At 45.2% G+C, this 27,290-nt stretch overlaps 1 protein-coding gene across 2 annotated transcripts in view; it reads right to left on the minus strand.

Moving 5' to 3' along the window:
* Nucleotides 1–27,290, minus strand: part of SEMA3E (semaphorin 3E) — a 332,512-nt gene that overhangs the window by 47,110 nt on the left and 258,112 nt on the right. The window contains exons 12-15 of one of the 2 annotated variants that reach the window (XM_029615222.1): nt 25,069–25,160; nt 19,781–19,822; nt 8,717–8,877; nt 3,538–3,605 (exon numbers count right to left, since the gene is read on the minus strand). In XM_029615222.1, the coding sequence (XP_029471082.1) occupies nt 3,538–3,605; nt 8,717–8,877; nt 19,781–19,822; nt 25,069–25,160 (363 nt within the window). Of the gene's footprint in view, nt 1–3,537; nt 3,606–8,716; nt 8,884–19,780; nt 19,823–25,068; nt 25,161–27,290 lie in introns of both variants that reach the window. The other variant, XM_029615221.1, reaches the window with a different exon arrangement.

Below are 27,290 nucleotides of genomic sequence, written 5' to 3' on the forward strand. Positions count from 1 at the left end.
TGGTATACACCCCAGAGTTTTGAAGGAACTAAAAAATGAAATTTCAGATCCATTAGTAAACATTTGTAACTTATCATTAAAATCATCCATTGTACCTGAAGACTGGAGGATAGCTAATATAACCCCAATATTTAAAAAGGGCTCCAGGGGTGATCCAGGAAACTACAGACCAGTTAGCCTGACTTCAGTGCCAGGAAAAATAGTGGAAAGTGTACTAAACATCAAAATCACAGAAGAAATAGAAAGACATGGTTTAATGGAACAACGTCAGCATGGCTTTACCCAAGCCAAGTCTTGCCTCACAAATCTGCTTCACTTTTTTGAAGGAGTTAATAAACATGTGGATAAAGGTAAAACAGTAGATGTAGTGTATTTGGATTTTCAGAAGGCATTTGACAAAGTTCCTCATGAGAGGCTTCTAGGAAAAGTAAAAAGTCATGGGATAGGAGGTGATCTCCTTTCATGGATTACAAACTGGCTAAAAGACAGGAAACAGAGAGTAGGATTAAATGAACAATTTTCTCAGTGGAAGAGAGTGGGCAGTGGAGTGCCTCAGGGATCTGTATTGGGACCCTTACTGTTCAATATATTTATAAATGATCTGGAAAGAAATATGACGAGTGAGGTAATCAAATTTGCAGATACAAAATTGTTCAGAGTAGTTAAATCTCAAGTGCATTGTGATAAATTGCAGGAGGAACTTGTGAGGCTGGAAAATTGGGCATCTAAATGGCAGATGAAATTTAATGTGGACAAGTGCAAGGTGATGCATATAGGGAAAAATAACCCTTGCTGTAGTTACACAATGTTAGGTTCCATATTAGGTGCTACTAGCCAAGAAAGAGATCTAGGCGTCAAAGTGGATAACACATTGAAATTAGGGATGTGAATCGTTTTTTGACGATTTAAAAAAATCGTCAGATATTTTTTAAATCGTCAAAAATCGTTAGAGTCGCAATACAATAGAAATTCCCCCGATTTATCGTGAAAAATCGTAAATCAGGGGAGGGCGGGAAAACCGGCACACCAAAACAACCCCTAAACCGACCCCGACCCTTTAAAATAAATCCCCCACCCTCCCGAACCCCCCCAAAATGTTTTAAATTACCTGGTGGTCCAGTGGGGGCACAGGGAGCGATTTCCCACTCTCGGGCCATTGGCTACCACTAATAAAAATGGCGCCGATGGCCTTTGCCCTAACCATGTGACAGGGTATCCGTGCCATTGGCCGGCCCCTGTCACATGGTAGGAGCACTGGATTGCCGGCGCCATCCAGTGCTCCCTCCATGTGACAGGGGCCGGCCAATGGCACGGACACCCTGTCACATGGTTAGGGCAAAGGCCATCGGTGCCATTTTGATTAGTGGCAGCCAATGGCTCGGGAGTGGGAGATCGCTCCCGGGACCCCCACTGGACCACCAGGTACCTGTAAAATGTTTTTTGGGGGGTCAGGAGAGTGGGGAAGGCTGAGGGATTAGTTTTAAAGAGTCAGGGTGGGTTTAGGGGTTATTTTTGTATGCCGTTTTTCCTGCCCTCCCCCAAAACGATAAGAGAACCCCCATGAATAATATCGTGGGGGTTTTCCTATCATTTTGGGGGAGCCCCCGATTTCTGATGATTTTGAAAATATCGTACGATATTTTCAATCATCCGAAGCCCGATTCACATCTCTAATTATTAGAAAAGGAATGGTGAATAAAACAGAAAATGTCATAATGCCTCTGTATTGCTCCATGGTGAGACCGCACCTTGAATACTGTGTACAATTCTGGTCGCCGCATCTAAAAAAAGATATAATTGCGATGGAGAAGGTACAGAGAACGGCGACCAAAATGATAAGGGGAATGGAACAGCTCCCCTATGAGGAAAGACTAAAGAGGTTAGGACTTGGAGAAGAGTCGGCTGAGGGGGGGATATGATAGAGGTGTTTAAAATCATGAGAGGTCTAGAATGGGGTAATGTGAATCAGTTATTTACACTTTCGGATAATAGAAGGACTAGGGGGCATTCCATGAAGTTAGCAAGTAGCACATTTAAAACTAATCAGAGAAAGTTCTTTTTCACTCAACCCACAATGAAACTCTTGAATTTGTTGCTAGGGAATGAGGTAAGTGCAGTTAGTGTAGCTGTTTAAAAAAGGATTGGATAAGTTCTTGGAGGAGAAGTCCATTACCTGCTATTAAGTTCACTTAGAGAATAGCCACTGCCATTAGCAATGGTAACATGGAATAGACTTAGTTTTTGGGTACTTGCCAAGTTCTTATGGCCTGGATTGGCCACTGTTGGAAACAGGATGCTGGGCTTGATGGACCCTTGGACTAACCCAGTATGGCATGTTCTTATGTTTTTATTTGGTGACCAGAACTGCACACAATACTCCATATAAGGTCACACCATGGAGCAATACAGATGCATTATGATATTCTCTGTTTTTTTCTGCATTACCTTCCTAATAATCCCCAGCATTCTAATTGCTTTCTTAGCAGCTGCTGCACACTGAGAAGTTTTCAGCGTATTATCAACATTGACGCCTAGATCCTTTTCCTTGAAAAAGTTAATATGTGCAAAGAAAGTAAGACTCGTGATGTAAACTTGATAAAAGTGCAGCAGTGTCAGCAATGAATACAGCAGAAAATGTTTCTAGATGTGTTGTAGAAATCCGAATCATCCAAACAAGGTTATGGCACATAAGAATTCTGGTCGCCGTATCTCAAAAAAGATATAGTTGCAATGGAGAAGGTACAGAGAAGGGCAACCAAAATGATAAAGGGGATGGAACAGCTCCCCTATGAGGAAAGGCTGAAGAGGTTAGGGCTGTTCAGCTTGGAGAAGAGACGGCTGAGGGGGGATATCATAGAGGTCTTTAAGATCATGAGAGGTCTTGAACGAGTAGATGTGACTCGGTTATTTACACTTTCGAATAATAGAAGGACTAGGGGGCATTCCATGAAGTTAGCAAGTAGCACATTTAAGACTAATCGGAGAAAATTCTTTTTCACTCAACGCACAATAAATCTCTGGAATTTGTTGCCAGAGGATGTGGTTAGTGCAGTTAGTGTAGCTGGGTTCAAAAAAGGTTTGGATAAGTTCTTGGAAGAGAAGTCCATTAACTGCTATTAATCAAGTTTACTTAGGGAATAGTCACTGCTATTAATTGCATCAGTAGCATGGGATCTTCTAGGTGTTTGGGTAATTGCCAGGTTCTTGTGGCCTGGTTTGGCCTCTGTTGGAAACAGGATGCTGGGCTTGATGGACCCTTGGTCTGACCCAGCATGGCAATTTCTTATGTTCTTATGTTCTTAAGAAACCCAAACTGAGGAAATAAAAGTTCAATAGCAGTGAGTATTAGGGTTTCAATGTTAAATATTGAAGATATCAATAATGCTGTGTAGCTAATGCCCCTTAAATGTTCTTTTGTGCTATGCTGATTTAATGTTAGCCAATTTTACCCAGCATTGCTTATTTCAATCAGGATCTTTTCCCTATTTTTGTTGTTTTTAGGATTCCAAGCTATGAATACGTTGTGAAATTTATTACCAGTGAATGGCTGTCCAAGGCACTGCTGAATAGCATTTCCATGTCGAATATCCTGCCTACGAAATCGTCTGAAAAATACAAAAGAGTTTTTCTTGAAAACAATTTAGTTTACAGGATTATATAAATGTGTATAGACACTAGATTAAAAAAAAAAGCTTGGCATGCTGACCCACAAGACCAACAAACGAGCCCTATATATTGCAGGCACTAATCAAATTCAATCCATCAAAATTACCCAGACCCCAGATTTTAGGTGTCTTGTAATTGAGCCATGAAGGCATTGTTCAGAATATACAGCAACATCCTTGATTTAAATCCATTTTGGGCTTGTAAAAAATGCTCAAACTTTGAAAAAGAGGAAGGAGGAGGGGACAGAGTTCCTAAACGAGATGAAAAACAGCAGCAAACTGCAAGAGCCCTGTAATGAAGGTTATCAATAAGACTTTTCAAGTTGAACACAATGTTCCTTCTTGATTGCTGATTAGCATGGAGTAGTAATTAATCTGGAGTAGTGCTGCCTGGTGTGATAAAGGACCTTCCCAAAAGCTCATCTGACTCTAGTTACCCACTGAATAGTACAAATGGACTTATCTAACAGTCGCTTTGTCCTGGAATGCACTGCGGTACGGAGAGAAATAATCTCTTTCCACGCAGGCAACACTGCCCTCATAAACAGCAAGAAGGTGACAGAAAGGCTGGGTAACTTCATAAACAAAAGGTTGCATATTGACTTGGGTAGATTTTAAATTCTGTCTTCCCGGCTTGCTGTACGGTTTGACTTCCTCTGAACCTACCCTGCTTTGCAGTGTTCCTCGTAAGTAAAGGACATTTCCAGTGCAGTGGGCTGCACTGCAGAATTCTGCTGCCCACACTGGCTCTTTCTAGCTTGTGATGCCTTTAAATTGAGCAACAAATGAGGGGTGCTTGTGACTGAGCTATCAAGACCCCAAAGGTCCTGTCGTCATCTGATCTTTGGGATCTGGAAAGCTGAGGAATTACGAGCTCTCTTTAGTTGGGTCTTTAAGAATGATCCTGCTGTAGCAGGGCTCCAGTGTAATAAATACATCACTATACCTCACCTATGTGCTATTTATTGTTGACAGAAATACAAACATTGCTTGCACTCAGATCTGCTCATTCGGTTCAGCCTTTTGGCTCCCTATTGCAGGTGGTGCCACCAGGTCCAGTCATATTCTGAAGCCTTACCAAATCATTAGAGATGTGCATTCATTTCAAATCAATACATAAAATACAGCCAATGAGGCCATTTAAATGGCTTCCTATGAGAATATCTAAACATTTGGGGGCATTTTTATATTTGTTGTTAAGAAACAAAAACCCCACAGGCCTCACGCAGTCCTGGAAATATTCCCCAATTCTCTGCCTCTATTGATCTTGGGGCCCAGGCCTGCCCGGCTTAGCCTCTCTGGGCCCCTCTGACCCCCCCCCCCCCCTTCCAGCCACAAATGTAACCTAAGTCTAGGCCTGGGCCCAGCCAACACTAGAGAGTTCCCTCTCTGGCCCCCACTTAACCCCTTCCAGCAGTCCTTGTGAAATGCATGAAGGCGGGAATGAAGCCCAGGTGCTCCTCCCCTGGCTCAGGGACTTTAACCATCGCGTCGAGCATGGTGGACTGCAGCAACGTGATGTCGCTCTGGTGCCTGCCTCCGGTGCGGCTGCGCCAACCTGTTCTACAGCCTACAACAGAATTTCACCAGAAGCGACGCAGGCAGCTGCTGAACCAGTGCCACTTCTACGCCATCTTTAAAGTCCTGGAGCTGAGGAGGAAGCAAGTTGGCATCGCTTCTGCCCTTCAGGATTTTTGTAAGGACGGCGAGAAGGAGCTAAGTGGATCCTGGGAGGGAAATTTCACACACATCTACCCAAACTGGATGAATCTCAACCGAGCAGATTGGGTTAACCTGCTATCATTTATCACGTCACTAATAATCTTCTTCTCTGCTCCAAATATCATTTTCCAAGCCGTTATGACTTTTTTTGGCTGTTAGAGATTTTGACTCTCTTCTTGCAGCAGATTTTGTGTGACTTGAACCTTTAGTGTTTCATCTGCAAATTTCAAGTCTTATTTCCTGTGGCTAAGAGAGCAATTTTTAAACTCTCCACATCGGGCCAAAATCTGAGCGAAGGTTCTACCCCCAGGCTTTGCACCAATGCAAGTTCTTTTGCTTTGAAAGTTGCCATGGACGCAGAGTCCATGGAGGTCACGTGCACCGGCTTTTTCTGTGGGTAGGATTATGCTGTAAAAGTGCAGCTGAAGATCTGCTTTTTCTTCACGGCCCAATGTGGCCTTCTAGCAAAGGTAAAATGCTTTTTTACATCACTTAAAACATTGACCTCTAAGAGGGCAATTTCAAAGACATTTCCTCACGTAAAACAGTGGACCTGGGATCTTTGAAAATTGTCAACCATCTCTATATGTAAAATTACACTCAGGTAGTGCATTGCAAGTGAGCTTTTATACACAGATGGAGGAGGCATTCTTGGAGGCAGAGTCTGGGAGGAATTATCCCTTGCTCATGTACACACACAGGTTCATGCAGATGTGGACGTGCAAACTGTGATGGAATAAAAACACGCAAGTTGCAGTGCAGGTCAGTGCATGTTCTTTTTGAAAGTTGCCTTCACAAAACATGCAGAAAAGCGGCCCTGTGAGGGAATACCGACAACTCCCTCAAATCACCTTAAGGAAACGACTACAACGATCTAGCCCGGTCCTCCTTAAGGATCAGCCTTGCAAGAGATTTTGTATGAAGGGAGGCTCTCCCCCAGCATACTATAAGAGGTCAGGGCCCAGAAGGGTTAGGCAGGCCGGAAGCCACTCGATGGGAAGGCCAGCTATGTTTAATGTCTCTGTGCTACCTGGCTTTAAGGGGAGCTCGATCATTTGTTTTCTGTTTTCTTTGCTTTGCACTTTGCTTTCACTGTAAATAAATTGCACAAAAGGAAACAGCCAGAGTCTGCCTCCTTATTCCTCCTGCTTGTTTCCCAAGCTGCTATCGCCCTTGTTACCACAGGCCCATTAAAAAAAAGTGCTGCTGTGAGACAAAGTATAGAAACCAAGAAATTCCTGAGTGGGGTAGTAGCCAGGACAGAGTCAAAGCAGGAGAAAAGGGCAAGTAGAGAGGATGGAGATCCACTCAAGATGAAGCTGCCCTGCTCCAGACGATGCACCTTGGACGTCTTGCTACCACTCTGCCTTCCTGATGTGCCCAGACTTATCATATTAGGGGTCATGGTGCAATCTGCTTTGCTGCTATACGGCATATGGTACGGTAGGGAGTCTGGCTGACACATTGCCTTGCTGCTATACCCTTTATGCTACTCCTTGGTCATCTTACTGCCACTATGCCTTACTGCTATACTCTTTATATACCATCTTGAGGGTCCTGCAACCACTCAGCCTTCCTGTCATACCCCAGTCTCTACACCTTGGGGGTATAGATGCTATTATGATTTTCTACCATCCATGCTCCAATGCTATATCTTGGGGACTTCCTGCAACTCTGCCTTGCTGCTATAGACTTATGCTATACCTTGGGGGGTATTTGTGCCACATTGTCTTGCTGCCATACCCCAGATGCTACACCTTGGAGTGATCTTGCCACTGTGAGTGACTTCTTTGCACCTTTCATGGTGCTTTGGGGGTCTTCATGCCACTGTTTGTGTTACTTTGTCTCTCTGTCAGTGCCTGTGATTCTTTTCTGTACTTTTGCTATTTTCCCCCTTCATGGTGCCTTAGGATGTTCATGCCACTCTTGTTGCCAGTTTGCTCTTTTATGTTGCCTTTGGGGGTCTTGCCACTCTTATCTATGCCCTCATATGAAGCTTTGGCATGTTACTGACATTCTTGTTGCTGTGTTGCTCCTCTCCTGGGGCCTTGGAGGACTCCTGCCACTGCTGGTATCCTTGCACCCTTGTATGGTACCTTAGCATATTCCTACTACTTTTGGTGTCATTTTGTCCCAGACCTGGTGCCTTGAAGTTCTAGTTCCCTGTCTGTTGTGGGCTACCCATAATGTTCTTTAGAACTGATTAGAAAGTCCAAATGTTGAATCTCAAAGAAGGCTGCACTACTTCCCCCATTGATTTTAGTGGTAAATGAATGAAATAAATAAATGAAAATATTTTTATTTGAAACTAATAAAAAGAATGGAGGTGACCTACAAAACAAATGAGTGAACCAAAATGAAAATTTTGCCTGTGCATATTCCTAATGCATGGTGATTCACAATGTGCAAACTTTATGCTGACGTGAGGGTAGAAGTTCCCAGGGACGTGTGTTTGGTTGGATTAGAAATAACATGTATATATTGTATTTTCATCTGTACGCTATTTTCTGTAGAAAATCTGTCTGCATAAATAGTAAGTGTAAATGTCCATAGGCCTTTTTTACCCACAAAATATTTCAAAGTGAAAGTGCATGAGTTCTTCTGTTTTGAAAATTGGAGCACAGTCCATGATAAAAAATGCCTGCTGGCAGTTTCTAAATATCTCCAGAATAATCTTAACATTCAGCACTCATGTTCCTGAGAAATGACTGTACCAGACATGCATCATGTTGAACGACTTACTGCAGTCAATATCTTATGCTAAATTTATAATTAAATACTTGGACCTGCTTGGCTATGATTAACAACCTGCTGATGATGATACCTGCAATATTAAATGAATGCAACACAGTCACGGCGACGCACTCATCTGCACAATCCATTCTGTAAAGATTATTTATCGTCTCTTGTAAAATTGATTAATTTTGTCTGAAACAGAATGGAAGAATGAGGAAAAATGTACAAATAAAACAGAGCTAATACCCTCCGATTGCAGGATGTACCGTTTTTAGACTTTATTATTCTCTCTTTCAGTTCTTGGGGAACAATTCTGCCTACAGTCCATTATTATCAGTATTTTCCTTAAAATCTGCTTATAACATAATCTGTCATCCTGTATTTTACAGATGTATAAGAAAATAAACTGTGCATCTGACTAGTCCTCTCTGGAGGATGTGCATATTCTTAGACTTGCAATATTCTTTTAGAAGTCAAACCATTAGGGATTTCTATTTTTATTTTGCAGGTAAAGTAAAAACATTTTTCAGGGCACAGCTCTTTTGGAAACAGGGGGCATTTTACAGTTTCTGGTAGGAGATGAGCATGATTACCTCTTTGCCTGTGTTCCTGAGGGATAGTATCTGGAGCAAGTCATCCCATCCCAGGCACAATAGGGGTCTCTAGCGAGGCAGCAGTCCGTGCAAGCGCTGCCATACATATCACACTGGTGAAACTTTACTTGGGAAATGCCAGACTTTGATCCAATGTACAGCTGTTGCTATGGAAGACACAATAAATATGTTAAGTGAGCACAAAACATTTTTGCAAAGAATATTCTGCAGGTATAGTATTTATCTTAGCTTCTCAACTAGTGTATACTTGTAGCTTTTATTACCGGCTGGAAAAATGAGATGCCAGGGGTCACGCCATGAAGCTAACAACCAGCCAATTTAAAACAAATCATAGAAAGAACTTTTCACTCGGTGCATTATTAAGCTGTTGAATCTGTTGCCAGAGGATGGGATGAAGGCAGCTTGCACAGCAGGGTTAATTAAAACAGGTGTGGAGTTCTTGGAGAAAAGGTTCACAGGCCATTAATAGCCAGGTAGACTGGGAGTGAGTAAGAGGAAATAGATCTAATTTATGGGATCTGCCAGGTACCTGCGACCTGGATTGGCCACTCTCAGAGACAGGACGCTGGGCTCAATGGATCTTGGTCTGACCCAGCAGGAAATTCCTTATTTTCTTATCTTTGCCAGAAACAATTATGCAATGAACTACTGGCACTGTAGTATCCCATGATCCTACGGTCCATCACAATTGCTGCCATTTATAAAAAAAAGAGAGAGAATCCGATGCTCTTAAAGTGATTTTATTTGCATCACCCTTGCTTATTTCCAGTATACCATGCTTTTCCTGCAGAACTGGGCTTTACAATAACGGGTAGATTTTCAAAGGGGTACGCGCGTAGGATACGTGCGTACCCCCGAAAACCTACTCCAAACCCCCCCTGCGCGCGCCGAGCCTATTTTGCATAGATAATTCTCCCCTTCCTCTCATTCTGCCACAGATAATTCTCCCCTCCCCTTCATTCTGCCACAGATAATTCTCCCCTCCCCTTCATTCTGCCACAGATAATTCTCCCCTTCCTCTCATTCTGCCACAGATAATTCTCCCCCCCCTTCATTCTGCCACAGATAATTCTCCCCTTCCTCTCATTCAGCCACAGATAATCCTCCCCTCCCCTTCATTCTGCCACAGATAATTCTCCCCTCCCCTTCATTCTGCCACAGATAATTCTCCCCTTCCTCTCATTCTGCCACAGATAATCCTCCCCTTCCTCTCATTCTGCCACCGATTAATTCTCCCCTTCCTCTCATTCTGCCACAGATAATCCTCCCTTCCTCTCATTCTGCCACCGATTAATTCTCCCCTTCCTCTCATTCTGCCACAGATAATCCTCCCCTTCCTCTCATTCTGCCACCGATTAATTCTCCCCTTCCTCTCATTCTGCCACAGATAATCCTCCCCTTCCTCTCATTCTGCCACCGATTAATTCTCCCCTTCCTCTCATTCAGCCACAGATAATCCTCCCCTCCCCTTCATTCTGCCACAGATAATTCTCCCCTCCCCTTCATTCTGCCACAGATAATTCTCCCCTTCCTCTCATTCTGCCACAGATAATCCTCCCCTTCCTCTCATTCTGCCACCGATTAATTCTCCCCTTCCTCTCATTCTGCCACAGATAATCCTCCCCTTCCTCTCATTCTGCCACCGATTAATTCTCCCCTTCCTCTCATTCTGCCACAGATAATTCTCCCCTTCCCTTCATTCTTCCACAGATAATTCTCCCCTCCCCTTCATTCTACCACAGATAATCCTCCCCTTCCTCTCATTCTGCACAGATTTTTCTCCCCCCCCCCTTCATTCTGCCACAGATATTTCTCCCCTCCCCTTCATTCTGCCACAGATAATTCTCCCCTCCCTGTTGCCTCCGTCGGTTGCAGATGGCTGCGACCACTCTGCTTAACCTCTCTTTTACCTTTCTAATCTTCCTTCAGAAGGATGGCTGCCTCCACTGTTGTTTGCCAAACCCCTGGGCGTCTCTGAGCCAGCATGGGCATCCCTTTCTGCCATGCTTCTTCCTGAGGCCTCCTAGGGCGTGCGCACGCTGCCCACGTTCTTAAGCACATTATGGTGGGAACCTCGGGGGCAGCCCCTCTGCATGATGTCAGTACTTCCGGGTATTTAAACCTCCGCTTCGCTCCAATTCAACGAGTTAGCAAGGACTTCGGTTTTGCTTCTCTGATGGCTTCTAAGCTGCTCACTTGGATTCCTCACTACCATCCGGGGTATTTCGCTACCTACTGAAGCTCTGGGTACCCGCTCCTTGGGGACCCCTCACTCCTACTCGCCCTCTGGGGTTATTCAGCCTTACCATCAGGACACCTGCCCCTTGGGGGGTCTTGCCAGCTTATTCCAGGTACCCTCGGTGCTCCTAGGTACTCGCTCCTCGAGGGACTATCCTGCACCTCAGACCACGGGTCCTTCTCTTCACTCGACTACCGAAGGAAGCTATCATCTCTGCGACCCTGTGAATACTACTACGCTCCAAGCTCTCCTCGCTCCACCCTTCAGGTTCACGGCCTATCCCGCGCAGCGGAACACTGCCGATCCTTCACTACATCTGGGTGAGATCATCAACTACATCACTACTGAGACTATCTGGAGTCTTACTGTGATATCGCTGGACTACAGCACTGTCCATTCCTCAGACAAGTATCATCTTCATCACAGCAGTATAATACATCTTCCTTTCCTCTGTGTCCGCTTGCTATTGAGTCTAGCCTATCATTGTGGTTCCCACGGGGCCCTTCCTCGTGGGAGGAGTCATTGCCACTTCGACCAAGAGTCCACATTATGCCGCAAACCCAACACTCCCCTTCATTCTGCCACAGATATTTCTCCTGTCCCCTTCATTCTGCCACAGATATTTCTGTCCCTCCTCTCATTCTGCCACAGATATTTCTCCCCTTCATTCTGCCATAGATATTAGTCTCTCTTCCTTCTCGCTATTGAATATTTCAAGTTGAATTCAAAGTTTACTCTGTTAATAACCCTTGTGTTGTTCATAAGGATAAAGCTTATTTGTTTCTAGGCATGATCATAAATTTATCTGGTTTTCCAAGTTGGGGGTAAAAAGCAACCTTTAAAATTAAGTTCTCTACCAAACTTGTTTAGATCTAAATTCAGAGGAAACACATTAGTATTCAGGAACAAATGGCAAATCCTTTTCTTTGCAGTAACGTTATTGCTTGAATGTTAACGCCTGATCAGCTAGTCAATCTGTTTGTTTCTTAGTGTGATTTCACCATTTCATACACCCTCGATTTATCCACGGGTGACAGATAAATCTAGATTTTGGAGCCCAAAAATACCCTTGACGTCTACATGAGATCGACTTATACAGGGGTATATACGGTACTTGTGCATGCACGTGAAATCAGCAGTTCACAATGCCTCTACCAGTTCACCTCCACTCTTTTGCACTTCACCCTGAACCCCCATCAGTTTCCATATTCATCGCCCACCCAAAACCTGCAGCCAACCGACAAGTCGGATTTCCCTTGCTGCAGTCAGTGATCAGGTCCAGAACTGTATGAATAAGTTTGGTAATACATACTTTACGTGTGCACCTCTCTTTCAAAATAGGAAGTAGTGAACCAAGCCCCGGAATGGCCCTAGCCTGCCCCTGTTTTCCACTAGTAAAACGTATGCACATTTATAAGGTAGCATATCTGGGCATAAATTACCTGGGTGTACTGTGCACAGGTTAGGAAAATGGATGCTCGTAAAATTGAGCGTCCGTTTTCCCTAACCCCCTGCCAGCCACCTCTCCTGGGCCCCCGCTGCTGAGGTGGCGCTAAGGGCACACAATTTCCCCCAGCGCCTCCTTTTCACTGCAGCAGCCCATTTAAATATTGCAGCGGGCACCCTGGTGAGGTGCATCAGAACACATTGGGAAAGTGGGCGCTCAATCATGAGGCTCGTTTCCCGCATAGCGATATTGCAGCGGGCACCCTGGAGAGGTGCATCAGAACACATTGGGAAAGTGGGCGCTTAATCATGAGGCTCGTTTCCCGCATGGCGATATTGCAGCGGGCACCCTGGAGAGGTGCATCAGAACACATTGGGAAAGTGGGCGCTTAATCATGAGGCTCGTTTCCCGCATGGCGATATTGCAGCGGGCACCCTGGAGAGGTGCATCAGAACACATTGGGAAAGTGGGCGCTTAATCATGAGGCTCGTTTCCCGCATGGCGATATTGCATCGGCTTCTTTATGCACAAAAGCCCTTTGAAAATTGACTCCTATGTGTAGAATTGAATGTCCCCAACCTAAACACTGCCCTGGGGCCACCTCCTATTAATCCGGCTATAAACATGCAAATTCTGATAAGGCCATCCTTAGGGGCGTGAATCGGGGAGACCACCCTGGGCCCTGCATTTTTGTAAGGTCAGCCCTGCTCATATTTTAAACTCCTCTGAGAGGGTCGATTCTCAACCAGAGCAATCTAGACAGGCGACTGAGAGCCGATATTCAATGGGTAACATCTTCAGCCGGATTCCTAACAACCTAACCGGCTATGTTTGAATATCAGGCCTTGTGTGGTTATCCGGGTAAGTAAGTATTAGAAATGAATGAAAGGGGAGGGTCCAAGGCTCTGGAAAGTAAACATTACCAGGTCGTCTTGCTCACCCCCTCCCCTTCCCCTGCTTTCAATTTAAAATTTAGAATTGTAGACTCTCCCCCCCAGGCCCCCTCATCTCCCCTGGACTGCCCTCCCGGTGGCAAAAGCCATCCCTGCTGGGAGCAACAGTCTCACTCATCTGCTCTCGGCGGCTCCAGCGCAGCTTCAGCCCCTCCCCAGAACGCCCCGGAACTCCTTTTATTATCCAGATAATCACTCAGCCGGATAAGTGGCTGAATATGCCACATTTGCTATTTAGACGGATAACCTTTGAATATGGACCTCTATATAGTTACTTGGCTAAATCTCTTTTAACATTGCCCTTGACACAGCAACTAAATAACTTTACCTAGCTCAAAGCCTTGGTGATCGTATTATGACCCTGTGATAAGACACACAGGACTCTTTCTAAAGAATGTTAAAAATGAAGATCAGGGCTCTGACGTTAATGGCATTAACCCTTTAGTAAATATTGTAATTACAACACGGTGCCCGCAGATCCTCAAAGCAACAAGATCCCCTACTGCATCCCCGCAAAGCAGGAAGAGCACTCCCTGGCATCCCTGTAAAGCAGGAACAGCACTCCCTGGCATCCATGCAAAGCAGGAAGAGCACTCCCTGGCATCCCCTCCAAGCAGGAAGAGCACTCCCTGGCATCCCTGTAAAGCAGGAACAGCACTCCCTGGCATCCATGCAAAGCAGGAAGAGCACTCCCTGGCATCCCCTCCAAGCAGGAAGAGCACTCCCTGGCATCCCTGTAAAGCAGGAACAGCACTCCCTGGCATCCATGCAAAGCAGGAAGAGCACTCCCTGGCATCCCCTCCAAGCAGGAAGAGCACTCCCTGGCAGCCATGCAAAGCAGGAAGAGCACTCCCTGGTGGCCCTCCAAGCAGGAAGAGCACTCCCTGGCATCCCAGCAAAGCAGGAAGAGCACTCCCTGGCATCCCCGCAAAGCAGGAAGAGCACTCCCTGGCATCCCCTCCAAGCAGGAAGAGCACTCCCTGGCAGCCATGCAAAGCAGGAAGAGCACTCCCTGGCATCCCCGCAAACCAGGAAGAGCACTCCCTGGCATCCCCTCCAAGCAGGAAGAGCACTCCCTGGCATCCCCGCAAACCAGGAAGAGCACTCCCTGGCATCCCAGCAAAGCAGGAAGAGCACTCCCTGGCATCCCCTCCAAGCAGGAAGAGCACTCCCTGGCAGCCATGCAAAGCAGGAAGAGCACTCCCTGGCAACCCCGCAAAGCAGGAAGAGCACTCCCTGGCAACCCTGCAAAGCAGGAAGAGCACTCCCTGGCAGCCATGCAAAGCAGGAAGAGCACTCCCTGGCATCCCTGCAAAGCAGGAAGAGCACTCCCTGGCAGCCATGCAAAGCAGGAAGAGCACTCCCTGGCAACCCCGCAAAGCAGGAAGAGCACTCCCTGGCAACCCCGCAAAGCAGGAAGAGCACTCCCTGGCAGCCATGCAAAGCAGGAAGAGCACTCCCTGGCATCCCTGCAAAGCAGGAAGAGCACTCCCTGGCAGCCATGCAAAGCAGGAAGAGCACTCCCTGGCATCCCTGCAAAGCAGGAAGAGCACTCCCTGGCAGCCATGCAAAGCAGGAAGAGCACTCCCTGGCATCCCTGCAAAGCAGGAAGAGCACTCCCTGGCAGCCATGCAAAGCAGGAAGAGCACTCCCTGGCAACCCCGCAAAGCAGGAAGAGCACTCCCTGGCAACCCCGCAAAGCAGGAAGAGCACTCCCTGGCAGCCATGCAAAGCAGGAAGAGCACTCCCTGGCATCCATGCAAAGCAGGAAGAGCACTCCCTGGCATCCCCGCAAAGCAGGAAGAGCACTCCCTGGCATCCCTGCAAAGCAGGAAGAGCACTCCCTGGCAGCCATGCAAAGCAGGAAGAGCACTCCCTGGCAGCCATGCAAAGCAGGAAGAGCACTCCCTGGCAACCCCGCAAAGCAGGAAGAGCACTCCCTGGCAACCCCGCAAAGCAGGAAGAGCACTCCCTGGCAGCCATGCAAAGCAGGAAGAGCACTCCCTGGCATCCCTGCAAAGCAGGAAGAGCACTCCCTGGCAACCCCGCAAAGCAGGAAGAGCACTCCCTGGCATCCATGCAAAGCAGGAAGAGCACTCCCTGGCATCCCCACAAAGCAGGAAGAGCACTCCCTGGCAACCCCGCAAAGCAGGAAGAGCACTCCCTGGCATCCCCACAAAGCAGGAAGAGCACTCCCTGGCAACCCCGCAAAGCAGGAAGAGCACTCCCTGGCGACCCTCCAAGCAGGAAGAGCACTCCCTGGCGGCCCTCCAAGCAGGAAGAGCACTCCCTGGCAACCCCGCAAAGCAGGAAGAGCACTCCCTGGCAACCCCGCAAAGCAGGAAGAGCACTCCCTGGCATCCATGCAAAGCAGGAAGAGCACTCCCTGGCATCCCCGCAAAGCAGGAAGAGCACTCCCTGGCATCCCTGCAAAGCAGGAAGAGCACTCCCTGGCATCCCCACAAAGCAGGAAGAGCACTCCCTGGCATCCCTGCAAAGCAGGAAGAGCACTCCCTGGCATCCCTGCAAAGCAGGAAGAGCACTCCCTGGCATCCCCACAAAGCAGGAAGAGCACTCCCTGGCAACCCCGCAAAGCAGGAAGAGCACTCCCTGGCATCCCCACAAAGCAGGAAGAGCACTCCCTGGCAACCCCGCAAAGCAGGAAGAGCACTCCCTGGCGACCCTCCAAGCAGGAAGAGCGAGCCTCCTGGAGAGCCTGGCACACCCTCAGTCCCCCAAGTCCAAATTCTGAGTTCTCTTCGGGCAGGTTCCATTCCCCACTCTCTCCCCGCTGCCTGAAGACTCCCATTCCCCACACATGAAGGGCAGAGTTGAACCGTGGGTGAGCCAGCAGCATTTTGATGTGTGGAGCAAGTGAGGCAGGAGCACGTGGGGATGGATCATTCCCAACGAGCCCTCGGCATTTGCCAGATGGGGCGGGCAGAGGTAAGAGGATTGGGCAGGCTGACCTTCCATGCTTCTGGGGAAGGGAGAGAAGGGAGGGTGTGCGTTTCCTGGCTCCTGGGAGGGAGACCATCCGTGGGGGCCATGCTCCTCCTGCTTGTGGGGGGCTGGAGGTACACTCTTCCTGCTTGGGAAGGTGCCAGGGCTTTTGGAGTCACAAACCCCTTTTTTTATCGTGGGTGGGGATTGTGGCTGGAACCGCAGGAGGCGTGTTAGCCTGCTGACCTGGGACTAAGCTAACTACACCTGTGTTTAATGCAATTTACTCTGAGCCATTTTAACCTTAAAGAGCTAAGTGCATGTAAGAACATAAGAAGATAAGAAAATGCCATACTGGGTCAGACCAAGGGTCCATCAAGCCCAGCATCCTGTTTCCAACAGTGGCCAATCCAGGCCACAAGAACCTGGCAAGTACCCAAAAACTAAGTCTATTCCATGTAACCCAAAAACTAAGTCTATGTATGTGAATGCGGTACAGCTCATTCATATTTTGCCCACACTAAACTTTTCTTTTTGTATTATTGGTAATGCTTAAGCAGGATTTACAGATTAATGTGCAATAAACCTGGTTTAATGAGCATTAAGGGCCAAATTCAAGCTTTGCCATGCAATAGCACACTTTAGTAAACAGGGGCCATAAAGAGTTGGGTGGGAGGTCTGTGTGACCTGGTGGGGGTTCAGAGTAAGTGCTGGAGGGGGTAGGTGAACTGGCGAAGGAGCCGATAAACTGGTGATTCCCAGAACCTGCACAAATAACTGTTATTTTTCAAAAGCAGAGTAGATGCATGCTTTATAAAACCCCTGCCTGTTTTAACGTGTGCATTCTTACAGTTATTATGCATGCATAATACAGATATAGTTTTATAAAATGAGAAAGTATGCGTTTCTCTGCTTTACAGATTTCTGTGCATGTACTTTAGGGACAGAAATACCTGGGATTTTATAAATGGTGCTGCTTCTGCCCACAAAACTCCACAGATCCTCTCAGGTGTACGTTTGGCACCTTGTGCGTTCCCTGAGAACTGGGAAAGTGGATGGTGGTGCTCGGGCCTCCTGGGAGTGACAGAGCAGGGATGGGAGCAGGCATTGGCATTGTGAATAATTTAATGAGAAATTGGCACAGTGAAACACTAGTGACATTTTTCTTGTAGAAAGTAAAAAGCAGTAAAACTTCATGAAATCAATGGAAAATTCTTGCAAATGTTTGTGGAAACCACTCAAATTATTGGAAATTTTCAGACTGAAAGGGTCATTGGTTGGTGCTGGATGACTTGAGGTTCAGGTGGGCACATTAAGAACATAAGAACATGCCATACTGGGTCAGACCAAGGGTCCATCAAGCCCAGCATCCTGTTTCCAACAGAGGCCAATCCAGGCCACAAGAATCTGGCAAGTACCCAAAAACTAAGTCTATTCCATGTTACTGTTGCTACTAATAGCGGTGGCTATTTTCTAAGTCAACTCAATTAATAGCAGGTAATGGACTTCTCCTCCAGGAACTTATCCAATCCTTTTTTAAACACAGCTATACTAACTGCACTAACCACATCCTCTGGCAACAAATTCCAGAGTTTCATTGTGCGTTGAGTAAAAAAGAACTTTCTCCAATTAGTTTTAAATGTGCCCCATGCTAACTTCATGGAGTGCCCCCTAGTCTTTCTACTATCTGAAAGAGTAAATAACCGATTCACATCTACCCGTTCTAGACCTCTCATGATTTTAAACACCTCTATCATATCCCCCCTCAGCCGTCTCTTCTCCAAGCTGAAAAGTCCTAACCTCTTCAGCCTTTCCTCATAGGGGAGCTGTTCCATCCCCTTTATCATTTTGATTGCCCTTCTCTGTACCTTCTCCATCACAACTATATCTTCTTTGAGATGCAGCGACCAGAATTGTACACAGTATTCAAGGTGCGGTCTCACTATGGAGCGATACAGAGACATTATGACATTTTCCGTTTTATTCATCATTCCCTTCCTAATAATTCCCAGCATTTTAAGTTCCTTAGTTTGTGCACAACAGGGATGAACTCCCATACTAACTGATGATTCCAAGTGAATTTTGCTTTAATTAACTTAAAACAAATGAAATTAATGTCCAGGATGGATGCATATAAATGAGGTGGTTTCCAATCTCATCCCCAGTTCTTGCAAGAGCTGGTTTTAAGCTCTTGTAAGGTTAAAGCTCAGAAGCCCTCCTGAGCTTTCCGACATTTGGCCACCACTGGGATCTACAAAGTTAAATCAATTGCAGCTGACGGGGGATTCAGAGCTCAGCGCACAGCAAGCACTCAACAGTTCTTTGAACTGAAACCCTCCAACCCTCCCTTTCTTCACTTCCTCCACACAAAACAGATGACGGGATTTCAAGGAACAGAACACTTTCCAACTTATATCACAAAAATTACAATTTTCAATAGAGCAAAAATGTATCATTTAGTAACCAATATACGGGTTACATGTGCATCTGTGAGTTTGGATAAACATTAAAATGTAAAGTGGTATTTTGAGGGAATAATTCACAAGAAGTACAAATCCTATTTTCATACTTTTTGCTTGTTTGTGTGAAACGTTTCCCCATTCCTCTTACTTGATGCAGAAGAGATGTTTATAATGCAGCAATCATTTAGCATAGCATGAATATCGCTACTCAATTTTTATACCAATTAATTGCTTCTAGACACTGTTTTGTACCATGGAACAAGTCTACCCAAAGAGACTTCATATGACATTATGGTTGATTTAATATATATTATTAGTGCTGCTAAATTTAGATACCAACAGATTCCATAGTTTAGTTTCTTGAGTTGTAGCTAAGTTCGAATCAAATAACGTCTTGTGATTTTTGAGGCAATTCACATTATTTGATTTGCATGTATTAGGGTAGCAATTAGCTGATTAGCATGCATTTGCATGCTAACCAGCTCATTAGCGTACTATGGATGTGGGGCAGAATAAAATGCCATGAGTTATCGCTGCATTAGGACATTTATCGAGCTATAAACAATGTTTACCATATGGTAAATGGCCCACGCAGCTTAGTAAATGAGACCCTAAGTTAGGCACCTATTTTCAATCAAACTTAGGAGTATGTACATTTTTAGCATAAGATAATGTAGGCCAGCTAATCATTTGCCTTGATTTAGGATCCAACGTTAGCTGCCTAGTGCTGAACAGCAGTGCTAAGCCTCTTCCCTGCCCTCACTCTGCATCGAGCCACTCACTTTTTGGGTTCCTCATCTCTACTGCATTTTAAAAAGGGACAATTTAGGATCCTACCTCCGCTCAATACTGACCTCACTGTTTGCCAATTTGTGTCAACTCATAATTAAATAGTTTAGCGTGCACATAACTCCACAACAAGCTAATATAACATGCCATGCCCATCAGTAATTATTGGTTAAATATTAGGTAATGGAAGCACATAGACAAAAGTCTTACCCTTTTAACAGATACATCCATGGAAATAATAGGAACTGGCACCTAGAAAAAGAAGACTGAGAATGAGAATTTCAGCTGGAATAGCATTATCTATGGCAATGTACTCATTGTACAGGGATCCATTTATATAATATATTGATAAACCTCATAAATGATGGCAAATAAAGAGCACAATGGCCCATCCAATCTGCCCAGTTGAGTTCATACTGCCATATGAGTGCTCCACCATCTCTCCTTCCCCCACTCTCCGTTCACTCTATGACTGCCCTCCACGTTCATCCCAAGTATACCCAAATTCTGCCACGGTGAGGAACCCTACCACTTCTGCTAGCAGGCCACCCCAGGTCCTGCTGCTAACACCCAAGTCCACTTTCCATTTCCCATTACATTTAATAATAAGCCCCTCAATCATCAAAGTTATTGTAAAATATCTGTCATCCACATGCTCACAGAAGTCCTGGATAAGACAAAGAAAGTAGGATTGAATGATCATTTCTCCCAATGGAGATAGTGGAGTTCCCCAGGGATTTGTACTGGGACTGGTGCTTTTTAATATATTTATAAATGATTTGGACAAGGGAGTGATGAGTGAGGTGATCAAATTAACAGAGGAAACTAAATTAATCAATGTAGTTAAATCACAATCTGATTGTGAGGGATTGGGGGATTGGGCGTCTAAATGGCAGATGAAATTTAATGTGGACAAGTGCAAGGTGATGCATATGGGGAAGAATAATCCAAACTATTGATACACACTGCTCAGTTTTGTATTGGGTGCCACAACCCAGGAAAAGGGAGGAGGAATAGCCTAGTAGTTAGAGCCGTGAGCTATGAACCAGGAGACCAGCGTTCAAGTCCCACTGGCGTTCCTTGTGACCCTGGGCAAGTCGCTTTACCCTCCATTGCCTAAGGTTCAAATTTAGGTTGTAAGCCCTCTGGGGATAGAGAAATACCTACAGTACCTGAATGTAATCCACTTTGAACTGCTGATAAAAGTGTGGAAAGTGGAATATAAAATTCTAAATAAATAGATAAAAGGATCTTGGAGTCTTCTCAAAAACGATATAGCACAATTAGAAAAGGTGCAGAGAACAGCAATCAAAATGATAAAGTGGGCGCACTTTGCTGGAGAGGATCACTGTGCTGGTGGCTGAAAGGAATCAGTAAGATTTTGCTTGGGAAATTTTCTTTTTTAAAAGTATTGGGGCGAAGTTAACTATTTGGGAATATTATTTAGTTTGTGCTTTTAATAGTATATTAATAGTATATTAGAATATTATTTAGTTTGTGCTTTTAATAGTAAAGCAGCAAATAAACAGAAGTTAGACTGTTTGTATTTTTTAAATAGTCAGTCAGTAAGGCAGCTAATAAGCAGAAGTTAGAGTGTTTATATATAACAAAACAAAAAAAAAAGGTAGCCAGAAGGTAGAAATAAGCTAGGAGCAGTGTATACCTAATAAGGATGTGCATCGTTTTTTTTGACGAATTAAATTATCAAATGATATTTTCTAATTCGTCATGTATCAGGGGTCCCCGAAAATGACAGGAAAACCCACACAATTTTGTGAGGGTTTCTTATCATTTGGGGGGGAGAAAGGGCACACAGAACCCACCCAAACCCACCCCAACCCTTCAGATCTAATTATTTACAATCCCTCAGCCTCCCGACCCCCCCTAAAACTTGCCTAAAGTCCCTGGTGGTCCAGCGGGGGTCCCAGGAGCGATGTCCCCCTCTCAGGCTGTCTGCTGTCACTAATCAAAATGGCGCCGATGGCCCTTTGCCCTCACCATGTGACAGGGGCTATCAGTGCCATTGGCCAGCCCCTGTCACATGGTAGGAGCAATGGATGGAGCAATGGATGGCACCGGCTGTCCATTGCTCCTACCATGTGACGGGGGCCGGCCAATGGCACTGATAGCCCCCATCACATGGTAAGGGCAAAGGGCCACCGGTGCTATTGTGTTTACTGGCAGCCGATGGCCCAAGAGGGGAACATCACTCCCGGGACCCCCGCTGGACCACCAAGAAATGTAGGGAAGTTTTGGGGTGGGGGGGTTGGGAGGGTGAAGGATTGTAAATCATTAAATCTGAAGGATTGGGAGCCGAAAGAGGGAGAGCGGAGGACCCACCGAGTCCTGCAGGCGCCGGCAATTGAGAGAACTGAGCGCAGCTGTGAGGGCTGCGTGTGCCGGGTGTCATCAGCCTGTGCCGGGGCTTTAAAACCCTGAGAGAGCCAGAGTGAGTTGGAGCCGAAAGAGGGAGAGCGGAGGACCCACCGAGTCCTGCAGGCGCCGGCAATTGAGAGAACTGAGCGCAGCTGTGAGGGCTGCGTGTGCCGGGTGTCATCAGCCTGTGCCGGGGCTTTAAAACCCTGAGAGAGCCAGAGTGAGTTGGAGCCGAAAGAGGGAGAGCGGAGGACCCACCGAGTCCTGCAGGCGCCGGCAATTGAGAGAACTGAGCGCAGCTGTGAGGGCTGCGTGTGCCGGGTGTCATCAGCCTGTGCCGGGGCTTTAAAACCCTGAGAGAGCCAGAGTGAGTTGGAGCCGAAAGAGGGAGAGCGGAGGACCCACCGAGTCCTGCAGGCGCCGGCAATTGAGAGAACTGAGCGCAGCTGTGAGGGCTGCGTGTGCCGGGTGTCATCAACCTGCGCAGGACTATAACATCTCGCGAGAAGCGGCGCTTAGTCGCCGCCAGCGCGTCGCCTAAGCCGCGCACGCCGAAGGGGCACACACGGCTTAGACCGGCTTTGACCGTCTTTGGCTGTTTTGGCTGCTGGGTTCTTTCAAGTTGGATATATGGGGCGGAAAAGAAAGGCTCGAGCCTATACATCTTCTCCGGTCACCCCTATAATCGGGCCGATGGACACTCTTCTAAATAGACTCAACAGGCCATTAGAGGACGTGGATAGAGACTCTTTTGAAGTCTCATTGAGTCCTGGCCTTGGACCTATACCCTCCCAACCCCCTGGACCAGCAACTGTGGAAGGGTCCACAGGAAATGAGACTGCAAACGTAAGTAGAGCTGAAACCCCTTCCGAAGTGGAGGGAGCGGAAGCTCTACATCATTTGTCTTCTTTACATCAGGAAGGTGAAAGTGGGAATACATATTCCACTTCAAGTTAGCATCCAAGCTGTAAACTTGGATGCATCCAAAGTTACGTTAGGGGATCTTTGGAGGATGTTATTGAGACTTGATAACAATGTTACCCAGATGAACTCCTCTCTTTCAAAGATGGTTAATAACAATAAGGTATCAATTGTTGATCAGGGAAAAAAATTATTGGATATAGATGAGAGAGTGAATAACTTGATAACAAATGTCCAAAGTATACAGAGTGTAGAAACGATACGAGTAGCTGACAATGTAATGCTGCATAATGATGTTGAAAATCTGGAAAATTTGATGCGGATTAAGAACTTGAGATTTGTTAATTTTCCATATACAAGGCTATTATCGCCGTATGAAATGTTTATTAAATATCTTAAAGAAAATTTAACCTGTAGAAATGAGGATATACCTCTTATATCTAAGATTTATTATTTCCCATTTAAGGTTGATATAACAGGGGGACGGGAGGATATACAGTCCCCTGGAATATCAACTTTCCTGGAAGAATCCTTAGATATAATAAACAAAAGGACAACTTTGTTTGTCTCTTTTGTTCAGGAAAGGGATAAGGAGTTAATTTTTGAGAAGTCTCTAAAAAATCGAGAAATGTTATTTTGTGGCCAAAAAGTATATACTTTTCCTGACGTTTCCAAGGCTACACAAGCCCGTAGGAAACAGTTCTTAATGATGAAAACCAAAACATTAGAGTTAGGGGCAACTTTTTATTTAAAGTTCCCCTGCCGATGTTTTGTTAATTACCAAGGAAACAAGTTCATTTTTTCGTTGCCTGAACATATGGAGAAATTTATAAGAGATAAAGAGTTTGAAAAATTGAATCAAGCCCCAGCAACTATAGTAGGTTAGAAAAAGTAATATGTCCTCCTAATCTCCATATTTAAAAATTTTTCCTAAATGTTTATGGTTATAAGGCTCCCATTATATTTTAAATAGTGCAATAATTGTATAATTTTGTAGAAATTTATCTGTGGGTATATGAATTGCACATTTATTTACTTTGATTTGTTAAGGAAAATTATTAATCATGTAAGAGTGATTGAAAACCCAATAAAGATTAAATTAAAAAAAAAAAAAAATCTGAAGGATTGGGGTGGGGTTTTTTTTTTTGGATTGGGGCAGCCGAAAAAAAAAAAAACAGTCAGAACTGCGGGAAATGAAATTTCCCGTGGTTTTAAGAAAACGAAACCGGAAATGACTGCCGGTACGATACACATCTCTAATACCTAAGTAAAAAGGATCAAAAGTTCAGCTCAGTTACTCACCTTGGAAAGGTGTTAAGATTTGGTTTGATTAGGTACCAACATTTGTTAGTCAAGAGAGCAGTGAGCCACTCTGGCAGTCAAAAAAGCAAACAGAATGTTGGGAATTATTAGGAAGGGAATGGTTAATAAAATGGAAAATGTCATAATGCATCTGAGGTGGGATATGATAGAGGTCTTTAAGATCATGAGAGGTCTTGAACGAGTAGATGTGTCTCGGTTATTTTCACTTTTGAATAATAGAAGGACTAGGGGGCACTCCATGAAGTTAGCAAGTAGCACATTTAAGACTAATCAGAGAAAATTATTTTTCACTCAACGCACAATAAAGCTCTGGAATTTGTTGCCAGAGGATGTGGTTAGTGCAGTTGGTGTAGCTGGGTTCAAAAGAAGTTTGGATAAGTTCTTGGAGAAGTCCATTAACGGCTATTAATCAATTTTACTTAGGGAATAGCCACTGCTATTAATTGCATCAGTAGCATGGGATCTTCTTAGTGTTTGGGTACTTGCCAGGTTCTTATGGCCTGGATTGGCCACTGTTGGAAACAGGATGCTGGGCTTGATGGACCCTTGGTCTGACCCAGCATGGCAATTTCTTATGTTCTTATGAAGGGGCAATCCCCATTGAGATCTGAATCATAGTCCCACAGCGAGCACACCCTGCCTCTTCTCTAACCGTTAGGTGGGACAGCAAATTCAAACCCCTGGGTTTGTCTTTCTAGGGCCTGAGCTTAGCTAGGCAAATCCTTTTGAAAATTGACCAAAATAAAAATAAGACATGCAAACTGTAGACAGAGCTATGTAGTTAGAAGGATAATTTGGGAATGATCTATTTTCAGCATAGGTCAGGTCAGTATTCATTTGTCAGTAGAGGTAAAATAAGTATTAAGCGTAACACTTACTTTAAAGACCTGTAGTTCCTCTAGAATCACCTCCTCCATTGATTCAGTTTCCTTGTTGTAAATTGTAATGACTTTAAGCACAATACCGTTATCTGTAAGCACATTACATGAAAGACATGTTAGTAATTTATCTTTTTTATTGAAATAGTCATAATCAAAGGGTTTGTCAGGGTAAGGTTTTGAGTTACCCAGATGAATCTTAATATTTCAATATTTTTCCCTGCTTCTCAGAGTTAAAGTTATTGGAGTAAGTCTGGTAGATCCTAAGGTTATGTGGGTTACTAGAGCTGGGTATAGTCAGATATATTCTGCAGGCACATGCAAGGTTTGTAATGTAATATAAAAGATGGACATTTTTGTCAGTGTACTTCAGAATTTTCAAATTTTTGTTACAGAATTTACTTCTAACCTACTGCAAAAAAGATGGGGCTGTGCCTTAGACCTACTGCACTTCCTATTGTCTGACATTACCAGAGGGGGGAGGGACACGATAGCACTATCACTGCCCAGGGGCAACAATCCTTCACTGATCCCATGGTAACTTACAGCTGCCTTTTCCCTGGCCATTGCAGCTCCATCTTGAGAATGCAATGATAGCTTCATTCTGTCTTCTATTTTGACCCCTTTAGGCTTCAAACGTTTTAGCCAGTGGACCGGAAAGACTGAATTCCAATATACATTTCACTATAATGCTTTTTGCTTTCTGTACAGTCCTACAATACCTTCATACTTGTCACAACTGTGCAATTCGGGACATAGAAACATAGAAATGACGGCAGAAGAAGACCAAACGGCCCATCCAGTCTGCCCAGCAAGCTATACACTTTTTTTTTTAATTGTTTTATTTTTCTCATACTTCTGTTACTCTTGGCACTTAGTAACCTTTTGGTTCTATTTCCCTTCCACCCGCACCATTAATATAGAGAGCAGTGTTGGAACTGCATCCAAGTGAATATCTACCATAGTTAGGGGTAGTAACCGCCACAATAAGCAAGCTACACCCATGCCTTTGTTTACCCAGACTATGTAACTCAGTCCTTGTTGGTTATTGTCTGTATATAGATCCACCTTTCTACATTCCCCCTGCCGTTGAAGCAGAGAGCTATGTTGGATATGCGTTGAAAGTGAAGTAACAGACTTTCTCCCCTGCCGTTGAAGCAGAGAGCTATGTTGGATATGCGTTGAAAGTGAAGTAACAGACTTTCTCCCCTGCCGTTGAAGCAGAGAGCTATGTTGGATATGCGTTGAAAGTGAAGTATCAAACTTTCTCCCCTGCCGTTGAAGCAGAGAGCTATGCTGGATATGCGTGAAGTATCAGGCTTTCTCCCCTGCCGTTGAAGCAGAGAGCTATGCTGGATATGCATGAAGTATCAGACTTTCTCCCCTGCCGTTGAAGCAGAGAGCTATGTTGGATATGCGTTGAAAGTGAAGTATCAAACTTTCTCCCCTGCCGTTGAAGCAGAGAGCTATGCTGGATATGCGTGAAGTATCAGCCTTTCTCCCCTGCCGTTGAAGCAGAGAGCTATGCTGGATATGCGTGAAGTATCAGACTTTCTCCCCTGCCGTTAAAGCAGAGAGCTATGCTGGATATGCATGAAGTATCAGACTTTCTCCCCTGCCGTTAAAGCAGATAGCTATGCTGGATATGCATGAAGTATCAGACTTTCTCCCCTGCCGTTAAAGCAGAGAGCTATGCTGGATATGCGTGAAGTATCAGCCTTTCTCCCCTGCCGTTGAAGCAGAGAGCTATGCTGGATATGCATGAAGTATCAGACTTTCTCCCCTGCCGTTGAAGCAGAGAGCTATGCTGGATATGCATGAAGTATCAGACTTTCTCCCCTGCCGTTGAAGCAGAGAGCTATGCTGGATATGCGTGAAGTATCAGACTTTCTCCCCTGCCGTTAAAGCAGAGAGCTATGTTGGGACACTGTAGACTTGTTGATTCTGGTGTAACATTGTGCAGACCACGGTATTCTGCTCACAGCTGGCGCACTATACCGTGGCAGGCCAGGTCCCGGGATGCTGAGGATGCCACCACAGACAGCCATGCCAGCTAACTCCTTCCTTCTCTCAGGGGCGGGAAGGAGTTTGTGGCACCGTCTGATGACATCCCCACTCCCGTGCCATTTAAATCAGAATCTTGCGATCATCCAGCACCTCAGCGACAGGTGCTAGCATCCTACTACTGCCTTATCCTGTTCCAGTCCTCTCCCTGCCTTGTC

The sequence above is a fragment of the Rhinatrema bivittatum genome, chromosome 9 (genome assembly GCF_901001135.1).
Source record: "Rhinatrema bivittatum chromosome 9, aRhiBiv1.1, whole genome shotgun sequence".
Taxonomy (NCBI): domain Eukaryota; kingdom Metazoa; phylum Chordata; class Amphibia; order Gymnophiona; family Rhinatrematidae; genus Rhinatrema; species Rhinatrema bivittatum.